The sequence below is a fragment of the Acartia tonsa genome, chromosome 14 (assembly GCF_053477335.1).
Source record: "Acartia tonsa isolate MP-2025a chromosome 14, ASM5347733v1, whole genome shotgun sequence".
In the NCBI taxonomy this organism is placed as follows: Eukaryota; Metazoa; Arthropoda; class Copepoda; order Calanoida; family Acartiidae; genus Acartia; species Acartia tonsa.
Genome location: NC_137273.1, coordinates 3095515 through 3115554, shown reverse-complemented (window position 1 = coordinate 3115554; position 20040 = coordinate 3095515). Strand labels below are relative to the sequence as shown.

Sequence of the window (20040 nt, the reverse complement as noted above, 5' to 3'; positions counted from 1 at the left end):
TTTGTATGAAATAACGGGATCTCAAAAATGGCCTTTCTTTAGAGGCCTAGCGCTAGGTAGCCAGTCGAGTTGGAGATAAAATTTTGTACGTGTATTTCTAGGCCCCTAAAGTAACTTTTTAGGTCAGCAAAAGAATTTAATTCGAATAGGTGTATTTTGAGTAACAGGTCTAATATTCAAAGTAGTCAGTCTTGTGTTGCTTTTATTTTCAATAGCGAAGCTTTTCTATAATTAGGGTTGGTCTGTCCGGCTGTACGTGCGTCTGTAACAGATGGCTTTTTTGTTATTTAGGTAAGTTAGCATTGTCCAGTTGATTTCAAACTTTGCATGATGATTCCTGTAGTAGTTAGGTACGATTTAGAACGCGTAGCAACCCTTTAATCATTACCAGAATAACCGTAGGTCCATTTTAACATGTCGTTTTTAACAACTAATTTGTATTTGATATTATTATCCGATTGATTTTTGGTAATTTATTTCAAACAAACATTAACCAATTTTACAATGAAGCTTCTCATGGATCCAGGGAAGGTTTATAACTATTTTAGAGAAGGGTACCGCCAACCTTCCATGAGAAATCTTTAGAAAAATATTATCACATTCCCCCAAAATTTAAATTTTGTCCCTAGAGGCTTCTAACCAATAATTACTTAAATAAAATGATAATTATATGATAATTTTTATTTCAAAAAATATACAAATCATAGAGAAAAGAAAAAAAATATTGGTTACTTTTTAAGTCATAAAAAATACAAAACAAAAAGGTTACCTAATCACATAATTTCTGAAAAAAAACCTTTACAAATTAAAATAATTATAAATAAATAAGAAAACTAGAACTAAAATTTGATTTAAGGTAAAAAAAAAGAAAGAATTTTCTTAAGTAAAAAAAGTAAGAAAAAGCTCGTAATTATTATTTATGCTTGAAAAAAGATACTATATCTTATTGAATTTAGTCAAATATATAAAAATTAAATAGTTCATTAACATTATTTTCCAGTATGGCTTTGAAACCGATTAATATCCACTGGATTAGAACCGGTTCTCAGCAATACTGAAAAATACTGTATCGGTTTGTATTAAAGACAATTTTCTTCGTATGATGAAGAAAAAAATAATAACAATAATACCAGTTTTGTTCCCCTGGGCGGCCGAAGACTCTGGCAAATTTAACTGGTATTAATATCATGATTTTTCATTTTCACTATCCGCGGAAAGCTGTCTATAATTCGATGCAATAAAAAAAACTATTGTGTAATCTAATTATCTTAATGTTTTAAAGTAGCGAAGCTACTCTATAACGGACAATATAACAAGTCCACTTTAGTTTTACTGTAATAATTACAAAAATTTTGACAAAAATACTACCCAAATATTTCATACATATTAATAAAATTTAGAAACAGAAAGATAATAGTTCTTTATGGCATCGTATCATAGACAACTTTCCACGAATATTAAAATGAAAATAATAAGATTGAATCCAGTTGTTATCAATTTTATGATTTCTAATTAAATACTCGTGGAAAATTGTCTGTAATACGATGTTATAAAAATTTTTTCAGTATGGCTGAGAAGTTGAGAACCGTTTCTAATTCAGTGGATATTAATCGGTTTCTAAGCCATACAGAAAAATTATAAATTTTTCTTTACAAATGGTTTAGAAAAATTTCTGTATTAAAAAATCCTCCAGAATAATTTTGTGATCTAAAAATGGTCATTTTCTCTTATTAAAGCTTGAGCTCAAAGATTCAGCAAAAAGAGCGGCAACGGCTTGGTTCACGTCTCCATTAAATTGCCTGAAAAATTAAAATTTTAGGTATACGTTTTTTTTCTCCGGTTTTCTTAAGATTAAAAAAACCAGAGATTTTTGTTGTAAAATATAAAAGATTATATTGCCGGATATCCGGCCGGATAGTTTCAATATCCGGTATCCGGCCGGATAGTTTCAATATCCGGTATCCGGCCGGATAGTTTCAATATCCGGTATCCGGCCGGATATCCGGCCACACCAGATATCCGGCCCAACCCTATTTTTTAACAATACTGCATTTACAATAATTTTAAACCAATTCGGAATGGGAATGTCACAAAAAAAGTATTGCAAAATCCATAAAAACTAGGTATTGAACTTGATTCTGAAATTTGGATTCCAAGGATCAATAGTCATTATTTCTGCGTGAAGCATTTCTACAATTAAGTCTTAAAATCTAATAATTTTAAACATTCTGTATTTAATATGGACATAATATTTGTAACTGTTCGTTTGGCACATCTTTTAAGTTTACCCTTGCTTTTTATGGATTTTGTCACTCTTTAATTTAATATTTTTAACATTTCTTTAAATGGCTGTAATTTTTTTTATTATTGAAGCTAGAAGAACAATTTGTTCTAAATATGTTTATTGTTAAACCTGTTTAATTTAGGGGCAAACCTGAGACACAGCAGCCAAGCGGACAACCATGCCCATCTACCTCGCCCTTTTTTATTAACTCAATGTGATGCAATAGTTTTAAGGGGGGGGGGGGGGGGGGAAGTTTTGCCACTTTCGCTTACTCCGTGATTATTGGGCTAGGTATTAAAGTTAGACTATAGGTTATTTGGGATAAAAGTTTACTTTTGGGTAGAAGCTCACGTATTTTTAATCATTTTTTGGATAACCCCACCCCCTAGCTAGATATACCACACTTTTCTGGGATCTTGCTGAGTCAAGTATCAACTGTTGGGAATATCAAAGGATGACTCCATGCAAATTTTGAGCCGGATCCGGCCAAAACCGGCCGTGAATTTTATAAAAAAACAGGTTTTTCCGGTTTTTAGGGGGTATCTGTAAATCGATTCAGCTGGAGCAAAACCGATAAGAGGTACAAAAAATTTTACTTCACATGAAATTTAGCCAATGCAATTGCCTACAAAAATGTACTTTATCATCAACTTGATTGGACATCTCTTTCCCCTCCAAAATGTCCATTAAAACCTCGGAAACGGCAAAAATCGCCAAAAATCACGCCTTCGGCGGCAAATAACGGCTAAACGGTCAGCCGGAGGCGAATGAAACATAAATAAAGAAATGTCTGCCTCAAAAAGTTGTTCAACATCAAAGAGATGCTTGAAGTCTCTAAAACGACTCCTTCCCCTCCTTTAAGGGGAAAAACTAAAAAAACGTGATTTTCAAAAGTATGCCCACTTCGTGGGTGTGGGGGGCACTGAACCCGTCACCCCAGGGTCACCAAATATAAAGTCTAGGCGGCCCACAATGCTGAATTTTCACCAAGTGAAAGTCTTGTGTCATTATCTTTTATGAGAAAAAAGTTATAAATTAATTAAAATTTCAAATTGTGATTTTTTGATGGATTTCTTTGATGAAATGACAGGCTGGTCAATTTTAGGCCATTTTTTGCTGTTTTCGGCCCGCCACGCCCAAACAGTTTGAGATAATCTCACGGGACCTTTTGCCCGACCTAAGCCTGGTTATTTGTAAGGTCTAAGAAAAAAAAATCCCGGATTAGATGAAGCACGACGTCGCTGCGTGCCGTCAAAAATTGCTGGTCGGCTCATTTTGCCCCCTCAAACCCTCACCTCGTGCCATTTTTCTGTGTAAAGATTATAATTATAATCTTTTGCGTAAGTCTGTTTTTTTTGCTAGACCTCACAAATAACCAGACTTAGGTTGGGCAAAAGGTCCTGTGAGATTATCTCAAACCGTTTGGGCGTGACGGCCCAAAAACCGCAAAAAATGGCCTAAAAATTGACCAGCCTGTCATTTCATCAAAGAAATCCATCAAAAAATCACAATTTGAAATTTTAATTAATTAATAACTTTCTTCTCATAAGAGATAATGACACAAGACTTTCACTTGGTGAAAATTCAGCATTGTGGGCTGCCTAGACTTTATATTTGGTGACCCTGGGGTGACGGGTTCAGTGCCCCCCACACCCACGAAGTGGGCATACTTTTGAAAATCACGTTTTTTCAGTTTTTTCCCTTAAAGGAGGGGAAGGAGTCGTTTTAGAGACTTCAAGCATCTCTTTGATGTTGAACAACTTTTTGAGGCAGACATTTCTTTATTTATGTTTCATTCGCCTCCGGCTGACCGTTTAGCCGTTATTTGCCGCCGAAGGCGTGATTTTTGGCGATTTTTGCCGTTTCCGAGGTTTTAATGGACATTTAGGAGGGGAAAAAGTTGTCCAATCAAGTTGATGATGAAGTACATTTTTGTAGGCAATTGCATTGGCTAAATTTCATGTAAAGTAAATTTTTTTGTACCTCTAACCGGTTTTGCTCCAGCTGAATCGATTTACAGATACCCCCTAAAAACCGGAAAAAACCGGTTTTTCATAAAATTCACGGCCGGTTTTGGCCGGATCCGGCTCAAATTTTGCATGGAGTCATCCTTTGATATTCCCAACAGTTGATACTCGACTCAGCAAGATCCCAGAAAAGTGTGGTATATCTACCCCTAGCCCCCCGGGGCTCAAAAACCCCCTAAAAATGAACCTAACCTTAATTTTCTCAGGAACAATTTGACCAATAGAGATGATTTTTGAAACTTAAGCTTTTATGCTTATAAACTAACTTCTAGTTTAGAAGTCACCCCCCTGCCGCCAACCCCTAGCCCTCCGGGGCTCCAAAAAAACCCTAAAAATGAACCTAACCTTATTTTTCTCAGGAACCATTTGACCAATAGACATGATTTTTTAAACTTAAGCTTTTAAGCGTGTAAACTAACTTCTAGTTTAGAAGTCACCCCCCTGCCGCCAACCTCTAGCCCTCCGGGACTCCAAAAAACCCTAAAAATGAACCTAACCTTAATTTTCTCAGGAACCATTTGACCAATAGACATGATTTTTTAAACTTAAGCTTTTATGGTTATAAACTAACTTATAGTTTAGAAGTCACCCCCCTGCCGCAAACCCCTAGCCCTCCGAGGCTCCAAAAAACCCTAAATATGAACCTAACCTTAATTTTCTCAGGAACCATTTGACCAATAGAGATGATTTCTTAAACTTAAGCTTTTATGGTTATAAACTTACTTTAAGTTTAGAAGTCAACCCCCCTTGTGCCAACCCTTAGCCCCCCGGGGCTAAAAGAACCCTAAAAATGAACCTAACCTTAATTAAAATTTCTTATTTGAAGAGTTAGATTTACATTTATTAAACCAAATATGCTTATTTTTGGATGTTATTGACATATTTGCTGAAAAAATTAGAATCAGCCTCCAGGTTCAGGTGCTGCAGGCCTCCAGGTCCACTCTGGAGACAGGTAAAATTAAAATTTCTTATTTGAAGAGTTAGAGGTACACTTATAAAAACCAAATATGCATCCTTTTGGATGTTATTGACATATCTGCTGAAAAAATGAGAATCGGCCTCCAGGTTCAGGTACTGCAGGCCTCCAGGTCCACTCTGGAGACAGGTAAAAATTAAAATTTCTTATTTGAAGAGTTAGAGGTACACTTATTTTACCAAATATGCTTCTTTTTGGATGTTATTGACATATCTGCTGAAAAAATTAGAATTGGCCTCCAGGTTCAGGTGCAGCAGGCCTCCAGGTCCGGTCTGGAGACAAATTAAAATTTCTTATTTGAAGAGTTAGAGGTACACTTATTAAACCAAATATGCTTCTTTTTGAATGTTATTGACATATTTGCAGAAAAAATTAGAATCAGCCTCCAGGTCTAGGTGCTGCAGGCCTCCAGGTCCACTCTGGAGACAGGTAAAAAATTAAAATTTCTTATTTGAAGAGTTAGAGGTACACTTATAAAAACCAAATATGCATCCTTTTGGATGTTATTGACAAAACTGCTGAAAAATTTAAAATCGGCTCCCAGTTTCAGGTGCTGCAGGCCTCCAGGTCTATTCTGGACAGGTAAAAATTGAAATTTCTTATTTGAAGAGTTAGAGGTCAACTTATAAAACAGAATATGGATCTTTTGGCTGTTATTACTATTTCTGGAGAAAAATATTAAATTGGCTCCAAGTTTAGATATTCACCTGGCCAGCTGCAACCAGCGGTCACCAAGACGCAGGTAAAAGTGTCCATATCAAAAAGTATCAATGAATATGATACCTAACATGTCTAAAAAAAACAGCGAAAATATCTGAATATACCCCCAAAAAGCCATCTGGAAGCCTGCAGTACCTGGAGGCCGATTTTATTTTTTTCTTTAAATATGGTAATATTATCCAACAAGATGCTTATTTTCTTGTGAATTGACCTCTAACTCTTAAATTAAGAATTTAAATTTTTTCATGTCTAGAGTTGAACTGGAGGCCTGCAGCACCTGAACTTGGAGGCCGATTTAAATTTTATCTTCAAGTATGTTATTAACATCAAAAACAATGCATAGATTGATTTATAAGTTAACCTCTAACTCGCCAAATAAGAAATTTTTTTTTTACCTATCCAGTGTCCACCTGGAGGCCTGTAGGACCCGAACCTGGAGGCCGATTTCAATTTTTCCAGCAGATATGTCAATAACATCCAAAAAGAAGCATATTTGGTCAAATAAGTGTACCTCTAACTCTTCAAATAAGAAATTTTAATTTTCACCTGTCGAGAGTGGACCTGGAGGCCTGCAGCACCTGAACCTGGAGGCCGATTCTCATTTATTCAGCAGATATATGTCAAAAAAATCCAAAAGGTAGCATACTTGTTTTTATAAGTGTACCTTTAACTCTTCAAATAAGAAATTTTAATTTTTACCTGTCTCCAGAGTGGACCTGGAGGCCTGCAGCATCTTAACCTGGAGGCCGATTCTAATTTTTCAGCAGATATGTCTATAACATTCAAAAAGATGTATATTTGGTTTAATAAGTGTACCTCTAACTCTTCAAATAAGAAGTTTTAATTTTTACCTGTCTCCAGAGTGGACCTGGAGGCCTGCAGCACCTAAACCTAGAGGCCAATTCTCATTTTTTAAGCAGATATGTCAATAACATCCAAAAAGATGCATATTTTGTGTACCTCTAACTCTTCAAATAAGAAATTTTAATTAAGGTTAGGTTCATTTTAGGGTTTTTTTTGAGCCCCGGGGGGCTAGATGTTGGCGGCAGGGGGGACTTTTAAACTTAAAGTTAGTTTATAATCATAAAAGCCTAAGTTTAAGAAATCATCTCTATTAGTCAACTGATCCTGAGAAAATTAAGATTAGGTTCATTTTTAGGGTTTTTTGGAGCACCGGAGGGCTAGGGGTTGGCGGCAGGGGGATGACTACTAAACTAGAAGTTAGTTTATAAGCATAAAAGCCTAAGTTTTGAAAATCATGTCTATTGGTCAAATGGTTCCTGAGAAAATTAAGGTTAGGTTAATTTTTAGGTTTTTTTTTGAGCCCCGGAGGGCTAGGGGTTGGCGGCAGGGGGGTGACTTCTAAACTAAAATTTAGTTTATAAGCATAAAAGCTTAAGTTTAAAAAATCATCTCTATTGGTCAAATGTTTCCTGAGAAAATTAAGGTTAGGTTCATTTTTAGGGGTTTTTTGGAGCCCCCGAGGGCTAGGGGTTGGCGGCAGGAGGTGACTTCTAAACTAAAAGTTAGTTTATAAGCATAAAAGCTTAAGTTTAAAAAATCATCTCTATTGGTCAAATGTTTCCTGAGAAAATTAAGGTTAGGTTCATTTTTAGGGTTTTTTTGGTGCCCCGGAGGGCTAGGGGTTGGCGGCAGGGGGGTGACTTCTAAACTAGAAGTTAGTTTATAAGCATAAAAGCTTAAGTTTAAAAAATCATCTCTATTGGTCAAATTGTTCCTGAGAAAATTAAGGTTAGGTTCATTTTTAGGGGGTTTTTGAGCCCCGGGGGGCTAGGGGGTGGGGTTATCCAAAAAATGATTAAAAATACGTGAGCTACTACCCAAAAGTAAACTTTTATCCCAAATAACCTATAGTCTAACTTAAATACCTAGCCCAATAATCACGGAGTAAGCGAAAGTGGCAAAACTTCCCCCCCCCCTTACTTTTCTTTAAATTTATTTCTTTCTTGCCAAATTCAAACAAAATCAAATCAAATACTCAAAAATTATACCTTCTTGCAGAATAAAACCAATAAAAGAGTTAAAACCACCTACTCCGAGGCGACCGCCAAATCAAGGAGAAGGCTTTGTGGAAGTAAACTCTAGGTAAACCCTTATTTTGTTATTCATCATTTGTTGTATCAAAAATTGCCAAAAGAAACAAAGAACCTAACTATCTGAGATTACTAGTGTCGAAACTTGTTAACAATAAATCCATGCAGTTTCAAAATTTTGATAATAAATAAAAATCCATGATAGTATATATATAGTTTGTTATTGTTTAGAATGTAAACTGCCGATTGAGCACCTACTAAGTTTGCATCCAAAAATAAACTAAGGTAAATTGTTGTTTAGCAAATAAAAAAGATCAACTATTCCAGAAATAACATAGCAATCAAGTATTTATAAAAATTGAAAAGTTAAAAGTCCTGATCAGACAAATTTCATTTCAAATTCAATTTTATCACTTAAAGGACAATTATATTGTATGTAATAATGAATTATTTGTAGATTGTATCATACTGTTCAATCCACCGCCAATTGTAACTGTAATCAAAATCCAACACAGGTACACAAATTTATTTGAAATATTTTCTTTTAAAATTGAGAATTTCAATTAGCAACTCATGTAACGAAATTTTATTTGTTTCAGCATATTCAACAGCAACGATCAAAAGCAAATAGCATCAAAAGCCTCATATAGACACTCTTTAGTAAGTTTTTATGTTATTAAATTATGAAATCTGTAGTATGGGCAAAGTTATTCCTTGTATATATGTCGTTTGTTAAACTATAAACTCTGAAATATTATAACTAAGCAATGAGTACCTATAAAATATTTATTTGCAAGATTTTATTTTTCCACAGTTAATTAGATACTTTATTCAGGAAATTAACTGCTTATGGATAATTAATACTTCAGAAGAATGAAAAATGTCCATAAGAATTAAGTTCTTCAAGTCTAAACAAATACAATCTAACCTAACCTAAAATAACCTATTAAAAGCAATTTTAAAATACAACGAATCGCCCCTTAAGGTGCGTTGCCACGAAAGGGACTATATCCTTTTTTGATACTTTAATATGTTGTAATTTGGCCGGTTATCCGGCCAAAAAAATATGCGGCCCAACCTAATTAAAAAATACCTAAGTTTTTGAACAGCTTGATCTCTTGAAAATCCTAGGGCACAAACATTGGTTATCTCACTCTCTCCGAATTTATCCTTAAAAAAACCGATTAGTTTCGGGCAGGGAGATGACATTGGACTGTAAATTGTACTGGTTCCCAAGGTTTATTATCAAGTTTTCTTGATTGTTGACTTAAATTTTGGGTACTTAAATCATGATTGGTTTTGTACAAACTTTTGTTTATCATAATTGGGTTGTGTACACATGAATTTATCGTCCATTGTCTTTTCCTTTAAGATCACTGATACATTTGAAACTATTTCAATTAAATCCAACATAATAAGAATTATCCCTATAATTTATTACTTTCTTTTCTGCGGAAAACTGACTATAATACAATGCGATCAGTTTTAATCAGGATGGGAATAAAATGTAACTTGTACAAAAAATGAATACTTACCGCTTCGCTGACATTAGAAGAAGCGGCTGAGCCGCCAGATGCGGCTGAATTGCCGCCACTCGCGACTGGTGACGGACTCTTCTGTGAGGATGTGTCCATTGAGGTTTCTGAGGCTGATCTAAAAATAATAATGTTTAAGACTTCTTCTCAAACTTTAACAAGTAATAGTATGTCCGTCTGTCGGTCAGTTTCCACGAAAGGATCTCGCTAACCGCTGAACCGGTATTAGGTCTTGGGAAGGTTACCTCCCACCAAAATACAACTTTCTCTACTTTAATTATAAAACTAAAATTGAAAATGGGGGGAGGGTCAATTTCCCCCCCACCCACCTGAAGTGCCCCTATTTAATGGAAATTTATTAATGGTACAGGGGGATGGTACCTCAAGGGTCTAAGCCACTAAAAGCTAAGGACGGAGTTACTGCTTTAGGATCATAAGAAATATCCTACAAAATTTTATCTGGCCAGCGCTTCTGCCTTCTGTTGGTCCTCCAGGATGGCCGTTTCCTTGGCTACACACACACACACACACACACACACACACACACATTACCTGGCCAGAGCTTCTGCCAGCTGTTGGTCGGTATCCTTGGCTACACACACGTTCACACACACACACACACATACTACACGCACAAACACATTACCTGGCTAGCGCTTCTGCCAGCTGTTCCAGGCTGGCGGTTTCCTTGGCTACACACACACACACTCAATCTCTCTCTCATACACACACACAAACATTACCTTGCAAGAGCTTCTGCCAGCTGTTGGTCCTCCAGGCTGGCAGTTTCCTTGGCAGAGGCCTTGATGGCATCCTCTTCAGTTACCTGGCTTGACAGTCTAAAACAAGAACAGTTACCTATACACACAAAAGTCACAGAAATATAAAAATACAGGGCGACCACTCCAAAACCCAAAAAATATAGTATTTTTATAGTATATTTCTAAAATCCATATAGTATATATAGTATATTTTTTAAAACTCATATAGTATGACAGTATCGGACTTAGAATTATTTAGTAATACATAGTATATACAATACATCATCAATAATAACTCAAAGCATAGCTGTTATCAAAGCAATTTCACATGTAAGCGGCTTACTCTGTGATTATTAGGCAAGGTATCAATGTGAGACTATAGATTATTTAGGATAAGTTTACTTTTGGTTAGTATTTCACATATATTTAATCATTTTTTGGATAGGTCTCAGGTTCAGGTGCTGCAGGCTATCTGGACATGTAAAAAAAATTAAATTTCTGTTTAAAGAGTTAGAGATAAACTTATAAAACAAAATATGCATCTTTTTGGATGTTATCAACATAAATGAAGAAAAAATTTAAATGTCCTCCAAGTTCTGGTCTTGCAGGCCTCCAGGTCCACTCTGGACAGGTTATACCTAAATATCTTTATTATTTGAAAAGTTAGAGGCCAACTAATAAAACAGAATATGCATCTTTTTGAATGCTATTAACATATCTGAAGAGAAAATTAAAATCGGCCTCCAAGTTCTGGTCCTGTAGGCCTCCATGTCCACTCTGGACAGGTAAAAAATTCAAATTTCTTATTTGAAGAATTAGAGGTCAACTTATAAAAAAGAATATGCATCTTTTTGGATGTTATAAACATAACTGAAGAAAAAATTAAAATCGACCTCTAAGTTCTGGTCCTGCAGACTCTGGACAGGTAGAAATAAAACTTCCCTAATTGAACAGTTAATGGTATATTTGTTAAACAAAATGAGCTTATATTTGGATGTTCTTTATATATTTGATGGAAAAAATAAAATTGGCCTGCAGGTTTAGGAGCTGCAGGCCTCCAGGTGGACTCTTGACACGAATAAAATAAAAATTTTAAATTTGAGGTTCATTAAACATAAGCATTTTTATAGATGCTATTTATATGTTTAAAGAAAAAATGACAATCGACCTCCAGGTTTTGATGGTGAAGGCCTCCAGGTGGACTCTGGACAGGTAAAAATCAAAATTTCTTATTTATGTAGTTAGAGGTTAGTTTATGAAACATCATAAGCATCTTTTTAGATGTTATTTACATATCTGCAGAAAAAATACAATTGACCTCCAGGTAGACTCTATCCAGAGAAAACCTAGAGGCCGTAACTTAAACTCTTCAAATAATAAATTTGAGTCTTTTACCTGTCCTAAATGAACCTGAACTTGGATCCTGATACACAGTGGGATCTTTTGCCAAAAAACGGGACATTAAGGGTAGACAAAAGTAAACATCAATAAAAAAGCTTGTATTTGACGAAATGATGTAATTTCTTTTGCTTTAACTCAAAAATAACATAAATTTTGCCCCTGTTAACTTCTAATGTGCATTTGGTAAGTACGTCTGGCGGTTTTGGAGGAGCGAAGCTACCCTATTTTTAAAAAATCTATAAACCTTCATAACTTTAGTTAGGATAGGAATATTTTAACAAAATAAACGTCTATGTAATTATTTCTTCAATGCAAACAATGTTTGTGAACATGAATATAGCGTCAGGTGCACCCAGTTCGAGTCCCGGCATTTTTAGGTAGGTCCAGTATAAGTAAAATAGGACACTAATAAGGCATGTTTTCTAATGTTTTTTTTACAGATATAAACAACAATAACATAATTTTCAAAACACTTTTGATTTTGTGTTAATACCTTTATTCTAAGTCTAGCTATCTTCATTTAAAGTTTGTATAAGAATATAAACATAATTGCTCATATTATATTCTCTCTCAAACGTATATTTCTCTCTCTCTCTCAGACGCATATATAATGTTTTTGCAATATTATAATTAATCCCCGAATTTGAATTTCTGCTGAACCAAAACCAGTTAGAAATACAATTTATTTTAGAACACATGAAATTTAGCAAATTTAATTGCTAAAATAAAAGTATTTATAAGTCATCCTTTTTTAAGGACTTGTTCCCTTAAATGTCCATTAAAACCGCGAGAACGGCAAAAATCGTTAAAAATCACACCTACGGCGGCAAATAACGGCGAAACGGTTGGCCGGAGGCAAATAATGCATAAGTAAAGAAAGTTCCGCCTCAAAAAGTTAGAAAACATTGCAGAGATGACTTTGGGCTCTAAAATGACTCCTTCCCCCTCTAACGAGGGAAAATTTCAAATTAACAAGAACGAAATTGTTCAAACCATGCAATGTAAAATGCTCAATTACTCAAAAACGGCCGGGAGGCCCCAGGTTATGAAAACTGTTTTAAACACAATACATGTTGCATATTAATATCATTATTGCAAAACCCGGGGCATCCTGGCCGTTTTTGGGTAAAATGGAGAAAACTGATTTTTTGGGGTTAAAAATCTAAATATTTTTGGTGAAATTTTCTCACAAAATGTCAATTTACACCACCAAAAAAATATTTTTTTTAAAATTTTTCTTTAATTAGACATTGGTACAGGTATCTGAAAAGTACCTCAATCAAAAATTATTTTCATAAGATGAACATAAATGTATTTTTTGTTGCTTTGAAAAAATTGTGTAAAAAAATCTGGAAAATCATCAAAACTGAAAAGAAATTTTTCACTACCTTTTTTAAAAATGGCATAAATCCGCCAAAAATGAATATTTTTTAAAAATTTCTTTTCTAGCTGTCTACTTACAGCCATTATTAATTCCTAGGATAGATAAAAGTCAATTTTAAATTTTTTGGATGTCCCACTGGATCCCACTGTGTGATATGTTAATATTGTCCAAATAAATGCATATTCTGTTATATAAATAGACCTCTAACTCTTCATATAAGAAATTTGATTGTTTACCTGTTCAGAGTAGACCTAAAGGCCTGCAGGAACTGAACTAGGAGGCCTATTTATATATTTTCTTCAGGTATGTTAATAAGATACTAGGGATGGAATACGGATTACCATCACTATAAGATACAAAAAAAACATATTCTGTTTTAAAAGTTGACCTCTAACTCTTAAAATAAGAAATTTGATTTTTTTACTTGTCCAGAGTGGACCTGGAGGCCTGCAGGGCTTGACCCTAAGGGCTAATTTTAGATTTTTCTCAGATATGTTAATAACATCCAAAAAGATGCATATTCTGTTTTATAGGTTGACCTCTAACTCATCAAACAAAAAAATTGAATTTTTACCAGTCCAGAGTGGACCTGGTGGCCTGCAGGACCAGAACTTTGAGGCCAATTTTAATTTTTTTTTCAGATATGTTAATAACATCCTGAAAGATGCATATTTTGTTTAATAAGTTGATCTCTAAATTTTAAATTTTTTTTACCTGTCCAGAAACCACCTTTTTCCTACCTGCAGCACCTGAACCTGGAAACTTATCCAAAAAACTATTAAATATAAGTGAACTACTACCCAAAATTAAATTTTTGTCCCAAATACCCTATAGTCTCACATTAATACCTAGCCTAATAATCACGGAGTAAGCGAAAGTGGTAAAACTTTCCCCTCACCCTTAAGTTAATTCTATGAAAAATAACTGATATTTAAATCATAATTACAAACAAAAATATATTTTAAAGAATTTTCTTCATCTCTTTTTTACTGTAGAGCTTTATGCATTTTAGTCGTATCACAGTATCTTTTGATCCCCCCGCAGGGGCTAGAAATAGGAGAAAATCTACTGTGAAAATAAGACAAAACGCTCCTTAAGAGGCCTTGTCACAAAACTGACAATATTCGTTTTTTGTTATATAAATGTAATATTTTATAGTATATATAGTAAATTTTTGTCATATAGTATGATATAGTATCCAAATTCATCCTATATAGTATAAATAGTATATATAGTATGCAGTGGTCGCCCTGAAAATATGTATTTGAAGTGTCAAAGGGCAAAATTTTGATACATTACCTAGGTATTAGATTAAAGAATTTAATTCATCTTACATGGTCACTTTACAGTAAAGATTTATAGTGAGATATTTAGGACGCTTTCCGTCAAAATGCCTTTCGAGTATTAACTCCACTCCCCATCCTTATTTATGAAATAATTAAATATAAAGTTAGGATGGGGAGTTTTTCTCTCTCCTGAACAAACAAACAAAAAAGTGAACCCCCCTTATTTCTAATTTATCTAAAATAAGGTATGAGGGGTCTTTTTGCTCGGCTAGGCATTAGTAGGGAAACTAACCTGGCACAAGCAGGTAAATCAGATTCACTGAGAAACGGAGTTTCAGTTCCTGTAGTTCCAATTACCAGGATACCTCTTTTTAAATCTATGCTGCACTGGTGCCTTTTTAACATGTCTAGTCCTGAGAATAAAAATCCTAATTTTAGCTGATTTTGGGGGACTTAAAAACCTGAAGAGGTTCTTTCGGACGAAATATATTACTTATTGAAATTGTTTTTAAGCAAAGTACTTGTTTTACCTACTTCATTGAATATATAGTTTTAAATTACCTAGATTAAATAATAAAGGATTACCTATGTCATTAGGTCTTTAATCTAAGGATAAAAGTAGTTCTCAGGAGGAGTAAAAGTGGATAAAATTCCACCCACAAATAGGTTGTCACACAAGGAAAAAAGTCGTACGTCACCCTACTTTTTGTACTTATTGTTTTAAAACAAAAATAAGGTAAAATTAATAAATTTTTACTCAAATGAACTTTACCTACTTTTTAAAAGCGAAGCTTTTCTATAATTAGAGTCGGTCCGTCCGTAACGGATAGCTTTTTCATTAATTTAGGCATGTTAGAATTGTCCTATCGATTTCAAAATTTGCATGGTGATTCCTTTAGTAGTTAGGTAAGATTTAGAAAGCGTAGCAACTCTATAATCATTACCAAAATGTCCGTACGTCCATTTTAAACATGTTGATTTTTTTACTTTTTTAACAACAAATTTTTATGTGAACTAATCATCTGATTGATCTGATTTTTGGTAGATTGATTCCTGGGACAACAAAGTATAATGTAATAAGCGAAGCAACTCTATAATCAAGTCCTTACAAAAATGTAAGTATGTCCATAAACATTATCCTGAATCAAGCAGTTTTTTTTAACAAATTTACTTACAATTTTGCTTTGACCCTTATACATTTTTATTATGATTATTCAGTTCTGACACTATACAAGTGTTAATGTCCATTTGTCCCACCGTTTCAGTGCTTCGCTTTTATGGATGTTGTCATCCTTGTTAATCATAAAATTGTGGAAAGTTTATATACCTAGCAGCATGTCCATTGGTTGTTCCTCCAGGATGGAGAAGGAGGAGGTCAGGAAATCATTTTCTATTTGGATCTATTTATATATGGAGATTTATTTTTAATTCAATCGATTGTGTAATTGGATATATCAATTGAAGAAAAATTAATCTCAATTAAGACTTGTATAGCTTGAAATTATAAAGACAGAATGAAGTTTATTCCGTTAATGTACTCGCGTAGGTATATTTAAAAAAAATTCACTAAGTTAGACTGCCATATTAAGTAATGTAATACAAAAGCAAAGGGCAAATAAGTTTATTTTTATCTACAGGTGAAATATCCCTGTTTTAATCCGACAATGAAACTTGTAAAATAATTGAATGAATCTCCATTCCTGAGCCATATGAACACGGCCGATGATTTTCTGAGTGCCGACACCCTTAGCAATACCGGCCCACCGCTGGTCAACCAACCGCATTATGTTGCACCGTTCTGCAGCTCTCTAAAACAATAAGGTAAATTACATACATAAAAACCCTATAAGTACATTATTCTAGCTTTCAATCTTTATATAAAAGTAACAGGATGTCTGTCTGTAGCTTTAGCTCTCTCTCAACGCTGGACCGTTATGGTACTCCTTTTCAGTGTAGCTTCTTGTAGGTCCTGGGAAGATTTAAAGCTATTTAGGGGAGAGTACCACCAACCCATTTTTAAAAAATTTTCCCTCCCAAAAAAAATAATTCATACCCCACCAACTCAAGTTCCCGTAGAGGCATCTAGGGGCGTTGCCGCTTGTAAGAGATATTGTAATGTTCTAAAATGTCTACCTGTGACATGATGGTTGCTTGAGCTCCAGAATCAACAAAGGCTTTTACTGGATGTCCATTTACTCTAAAATAAAAGTTGGGAATAAAAATTGACATAGAATACGTGGATATTGTGACAGGGTCGTCAATTTAGATTGCTGATATAGTCCTCAGATATTTGTCAAAACGTTCCTCACGTCAGGGAAGAGTATGTTTCAAAGTCATAAGGGGGGGGGGGGTGGAGGGTAACATTTTATTAGCCAGCTGGGAGAAACAATCAATCAGGGTATTTGAGAATCTTAAAATATCCACGTATTCTATATCAATTGGTATAAATAAACCATGATTATAAAAAGGTAGGGGTTTTGTCTGTCTGTTTGTCATAGAAAAGAACAAAATAACGAATGACAGGTGTCCTACTTACTTGCAATTAATATACAACATAATGACAGAACCAAAAGACTCTGGGCTAGCCTCCATGGCCAATTCCATGTTAGCGTCAATGTTCTTCTGTTGGATTTCCTAAAATAAATATAACTTAATAGGATTGTTATTGAAATTTGTATTTTTCGGGTTATTTTTCCCCGCCCTTTATTTTGAAAGGAATAAAAAATGAGGCTGGAGGTTATTCATTTTGTTCGTTAGTATTTACCTTTAGGTAAGGTTAAATTGAGTACGCCTTAATTCCCCTCTCTCGAAGGGGATAGGCATAGCCAACTTGAAAAATCAAAGCAGAAGAAAATAATATTGTCTACCTTTGCAATCAGCTGTTGAGCCTCGAGATCAAAAGGATCGGCGTTCATCATTCTAAAGTATAAACGAATGAAAGGACTGTTCCAATCAGAGAAAATAAAAAGTTCTTAGGTAGGTATTCTAAAAGTTTTCATAAAAGCAAATTCATTGATTATACATTATGTTAGTTAATTGGTCAGTTTCGTTCTTAAACTTTGTTCTCTATAGGTTAAGAACAGGCTTTCTTTTGTCGTAGTATTTAAATTAAGTTAATATTTGTTTACATTAAAGACTATTCTGTTGGAATAATTATTGTACCTGATTTTCAGTCTTTCTCTCTCTTTTCTTGCCTCTTGTTGTTCTTTCAAAACCTTGAAAAAAAAACATAGGCAAACTGTCGGTTAAAATAGAAGAAGGTAACTTCACTTGGAATATTAGAGAAGTCTATTTTATAGAAGCTGAGAAAATTACAGATCTAACTCAGAATTCCAAATTATGGATAGACACTTTAGAAATAATACCTAGTAGAGACATAAAGTGTTATGAATAACTTGTTTCTACTACAAAGCATAGGTATAGTACCTTTGCAAATTCCTCTATATTTCCACTCTCATAGGCTTCTGCTAATCTGGGATTGTTCTAAATAAAAAAAAATAATAAAAACATAAAATTCACATGTAAACTCAAAGAAAATTGAACAAATCAAAGATCTCCTTATCTTTATACAAGCATATTATTGGATGTTTTTGTTAAAGAGGACTTGTTCTTGGTTACTAAGTTTTTTCATAATATTTCTAATGGCTTTTTAATCGAAAGTTTTCTTTTTTTTTAGTTTGTTTTCAATTAGATTGAAAAATCCAACCTTGACTTTTAATTCTCTCATGACCTTAGTTTAATAAATTAAATCTGTTTTTCATTGTATTGAAAATTCATTAAAAGTCCCAAAAGTTGTTAAGCCATCAAATAAGAAAATGTTATTATAAAACCCCATTCTCCCCTCTTTCTCTCTCTCTCTATTTGAGTCCCACCTGTTTGAGCATAGCCAACTGGTCAGGGTTTGCCGCCAGCATTTGTTTGATCCACTCCGGGTCCTCCCGGTTATCTGCTCCCGCGCCGCCGCCTCTGCTAGGTCCAGCAGCCGCAGCACTTCCTCCACCTTGATTAGACATACATAAATGTTTATCCTTATACTAAAGTAACAGGATGTCTATTTGTCTGTGTTTGTATGTTTGTACCGAAGGATCTCGCTAACCGCTGAACCGATCAGGTTTTCCTTTACAGGGTAGTTTCTCATAATTCCCGGGAAGGTTTATAACTATTTTGAGGGAGGGTACCACCACCCACCAAAGAGAAATAGCCCCTGGAAAAAATTTCCTCTCTAAAAAAAAGGAGTTTTTTTTCAAACTAAATTAAAAATGTGTTTAGGCCTCCTCAAAATTAGTTGTAAATCACTTTCTAACCTTGCAATAAGTTTTGTGGAATTTGAATTTGGCTAAAATCAATATTGAATGGATTGCTGGCGGGAGCCGCGCCCGCAGGGTTTCGTGCAGCAGCTGCTGGCCGACGTTGGCCGCCGCCGCCTCCACCAGTCTGCTGGCGCAAACGGTCCATCAAAATCATATCTCCATCCTTAGTTTATATTATCCATTAACTATTTTTCGTGGTAGCGCAGCTGCTCTATTAATATGCCTATTGCAACCAATACCCCCTATTGTTAACCAATGCCCCGATATAGTTCTACTTTACTGTGTAGCTTCTCATAGGTCCTAGAAAGGTTTTGACTAATTAGGGGGACGCCTCTAGGGGCGTAGCCGCTAGTTTAATAATGAATAATAAAATAAGAATAAACACATTGTCAAAATTCAATGCATTGTTTCTAATATCCATTAATGGATATATTCCTTGATTCCATATTGACTCAAAGTCTTGGCATTATCTAGCATCGGAACTGCATTGAAAAAAAGTCCAATTTCTTGACTGGGTATTCCGGTCTCTACTTCAACAAATGCCTAAATAGAATAAAAACAAAATGGGTAATGTCTGAGATGGGATTTTTTTAGATGTGCGTTTTTTTGAGATAATATCAAAAAAACTTATTTATCATTTATTTATAAAAGAACTAATGCTTTAATTTATAACATCGAACTATGCTATTATATCAATGTATAGAGTAGTAATTAACTGTTTTTTGTCTGTAGCTTAAGATTTCGATACTTACAAAGCAAATTAAGTTTTGCATTTGGCAAGCTTCATATTGGTCCCTTTATGTTTCTTTCGGTTATTGAAATTTAATATTCAAGCCTCTTAGGAAGGCTTTAGGCTATTTTCTTCCCTTAAGTCCTTAAAGTTCAAATATAGCTGAGCTAATCATCAAACATACCTTAAAGTTCTCAATTTCCAAATCTTCACTGACATCAAATGAGAAAACTCCCGCGTCTGAAACGCTCGCCACGGTAACTTTCATGTTTAAATATTTTTCTGAAAACATGTCCTTTATATATCCTTATAATAAAGTAACAGGATGTTTCTCTGTTTGTCTGTACCGAAGGATCTCGCTAACCGCTGAACCGATCGGGTTCTCCTTAACAGGGTAGCTTTTCATAGGTCCCGGGAAGGTTTATAACTATTTCGGGGGATACCACCACCCCAAGAGAAATCGTCCTAGAAATAAATAACCCCCCTCCTCAAAAAAATTATTTTTTACTTTTTCTTTTAAAATCTAAAATAATAGATTGGGTTATCAAATTCGACTCTCCCCTCCTCAAGTG

General features: G+C 34.5%; 1 protein-coding gene across 1 annotated transcript; it reads right to left on the bottom strand.

Moving 5' to 3' along the window:
* Positions 1 to 665: 665 nt before the first annotated feature.
* Positions 666 to 19783, bottom strand: rngo (DNA damage inducible 1 homolog rngo). Its single transcript, XM_080148992.1, has 16 exons — positions 19653 to 19783; positions 19177 to 19281; positions 18733 to 18904; positions 18301 to 18428; positions 17855 to 17911; positions 17591 to 17643; positions 17296 to 17347; positions 16965 to 17062; positions 16562 to 16625; positions 16131 to 16236; positions 15756 to 15830; positions 14721 to 14841; positions 10340 to 10435; positions 9597 to 9714; positions 9155 to 9231; positions 666 to 1799 (listed from the first exon to the last, which is right to left on the bottom strand). Exons 1-16 carry the CDS (start codon positions 19758 to 19760, stop codon positions 1718 to 1720), a joined length of 1512 nt encoding a protein of 503 aa, XP_080005118.1. The 5' UTR covers positions 19761 to 19783; the 3' UTR covers positions 666 to 1717.
* Between the last annotated feature and the right edge of the window lie 257 nt (positions 19784 to 20040).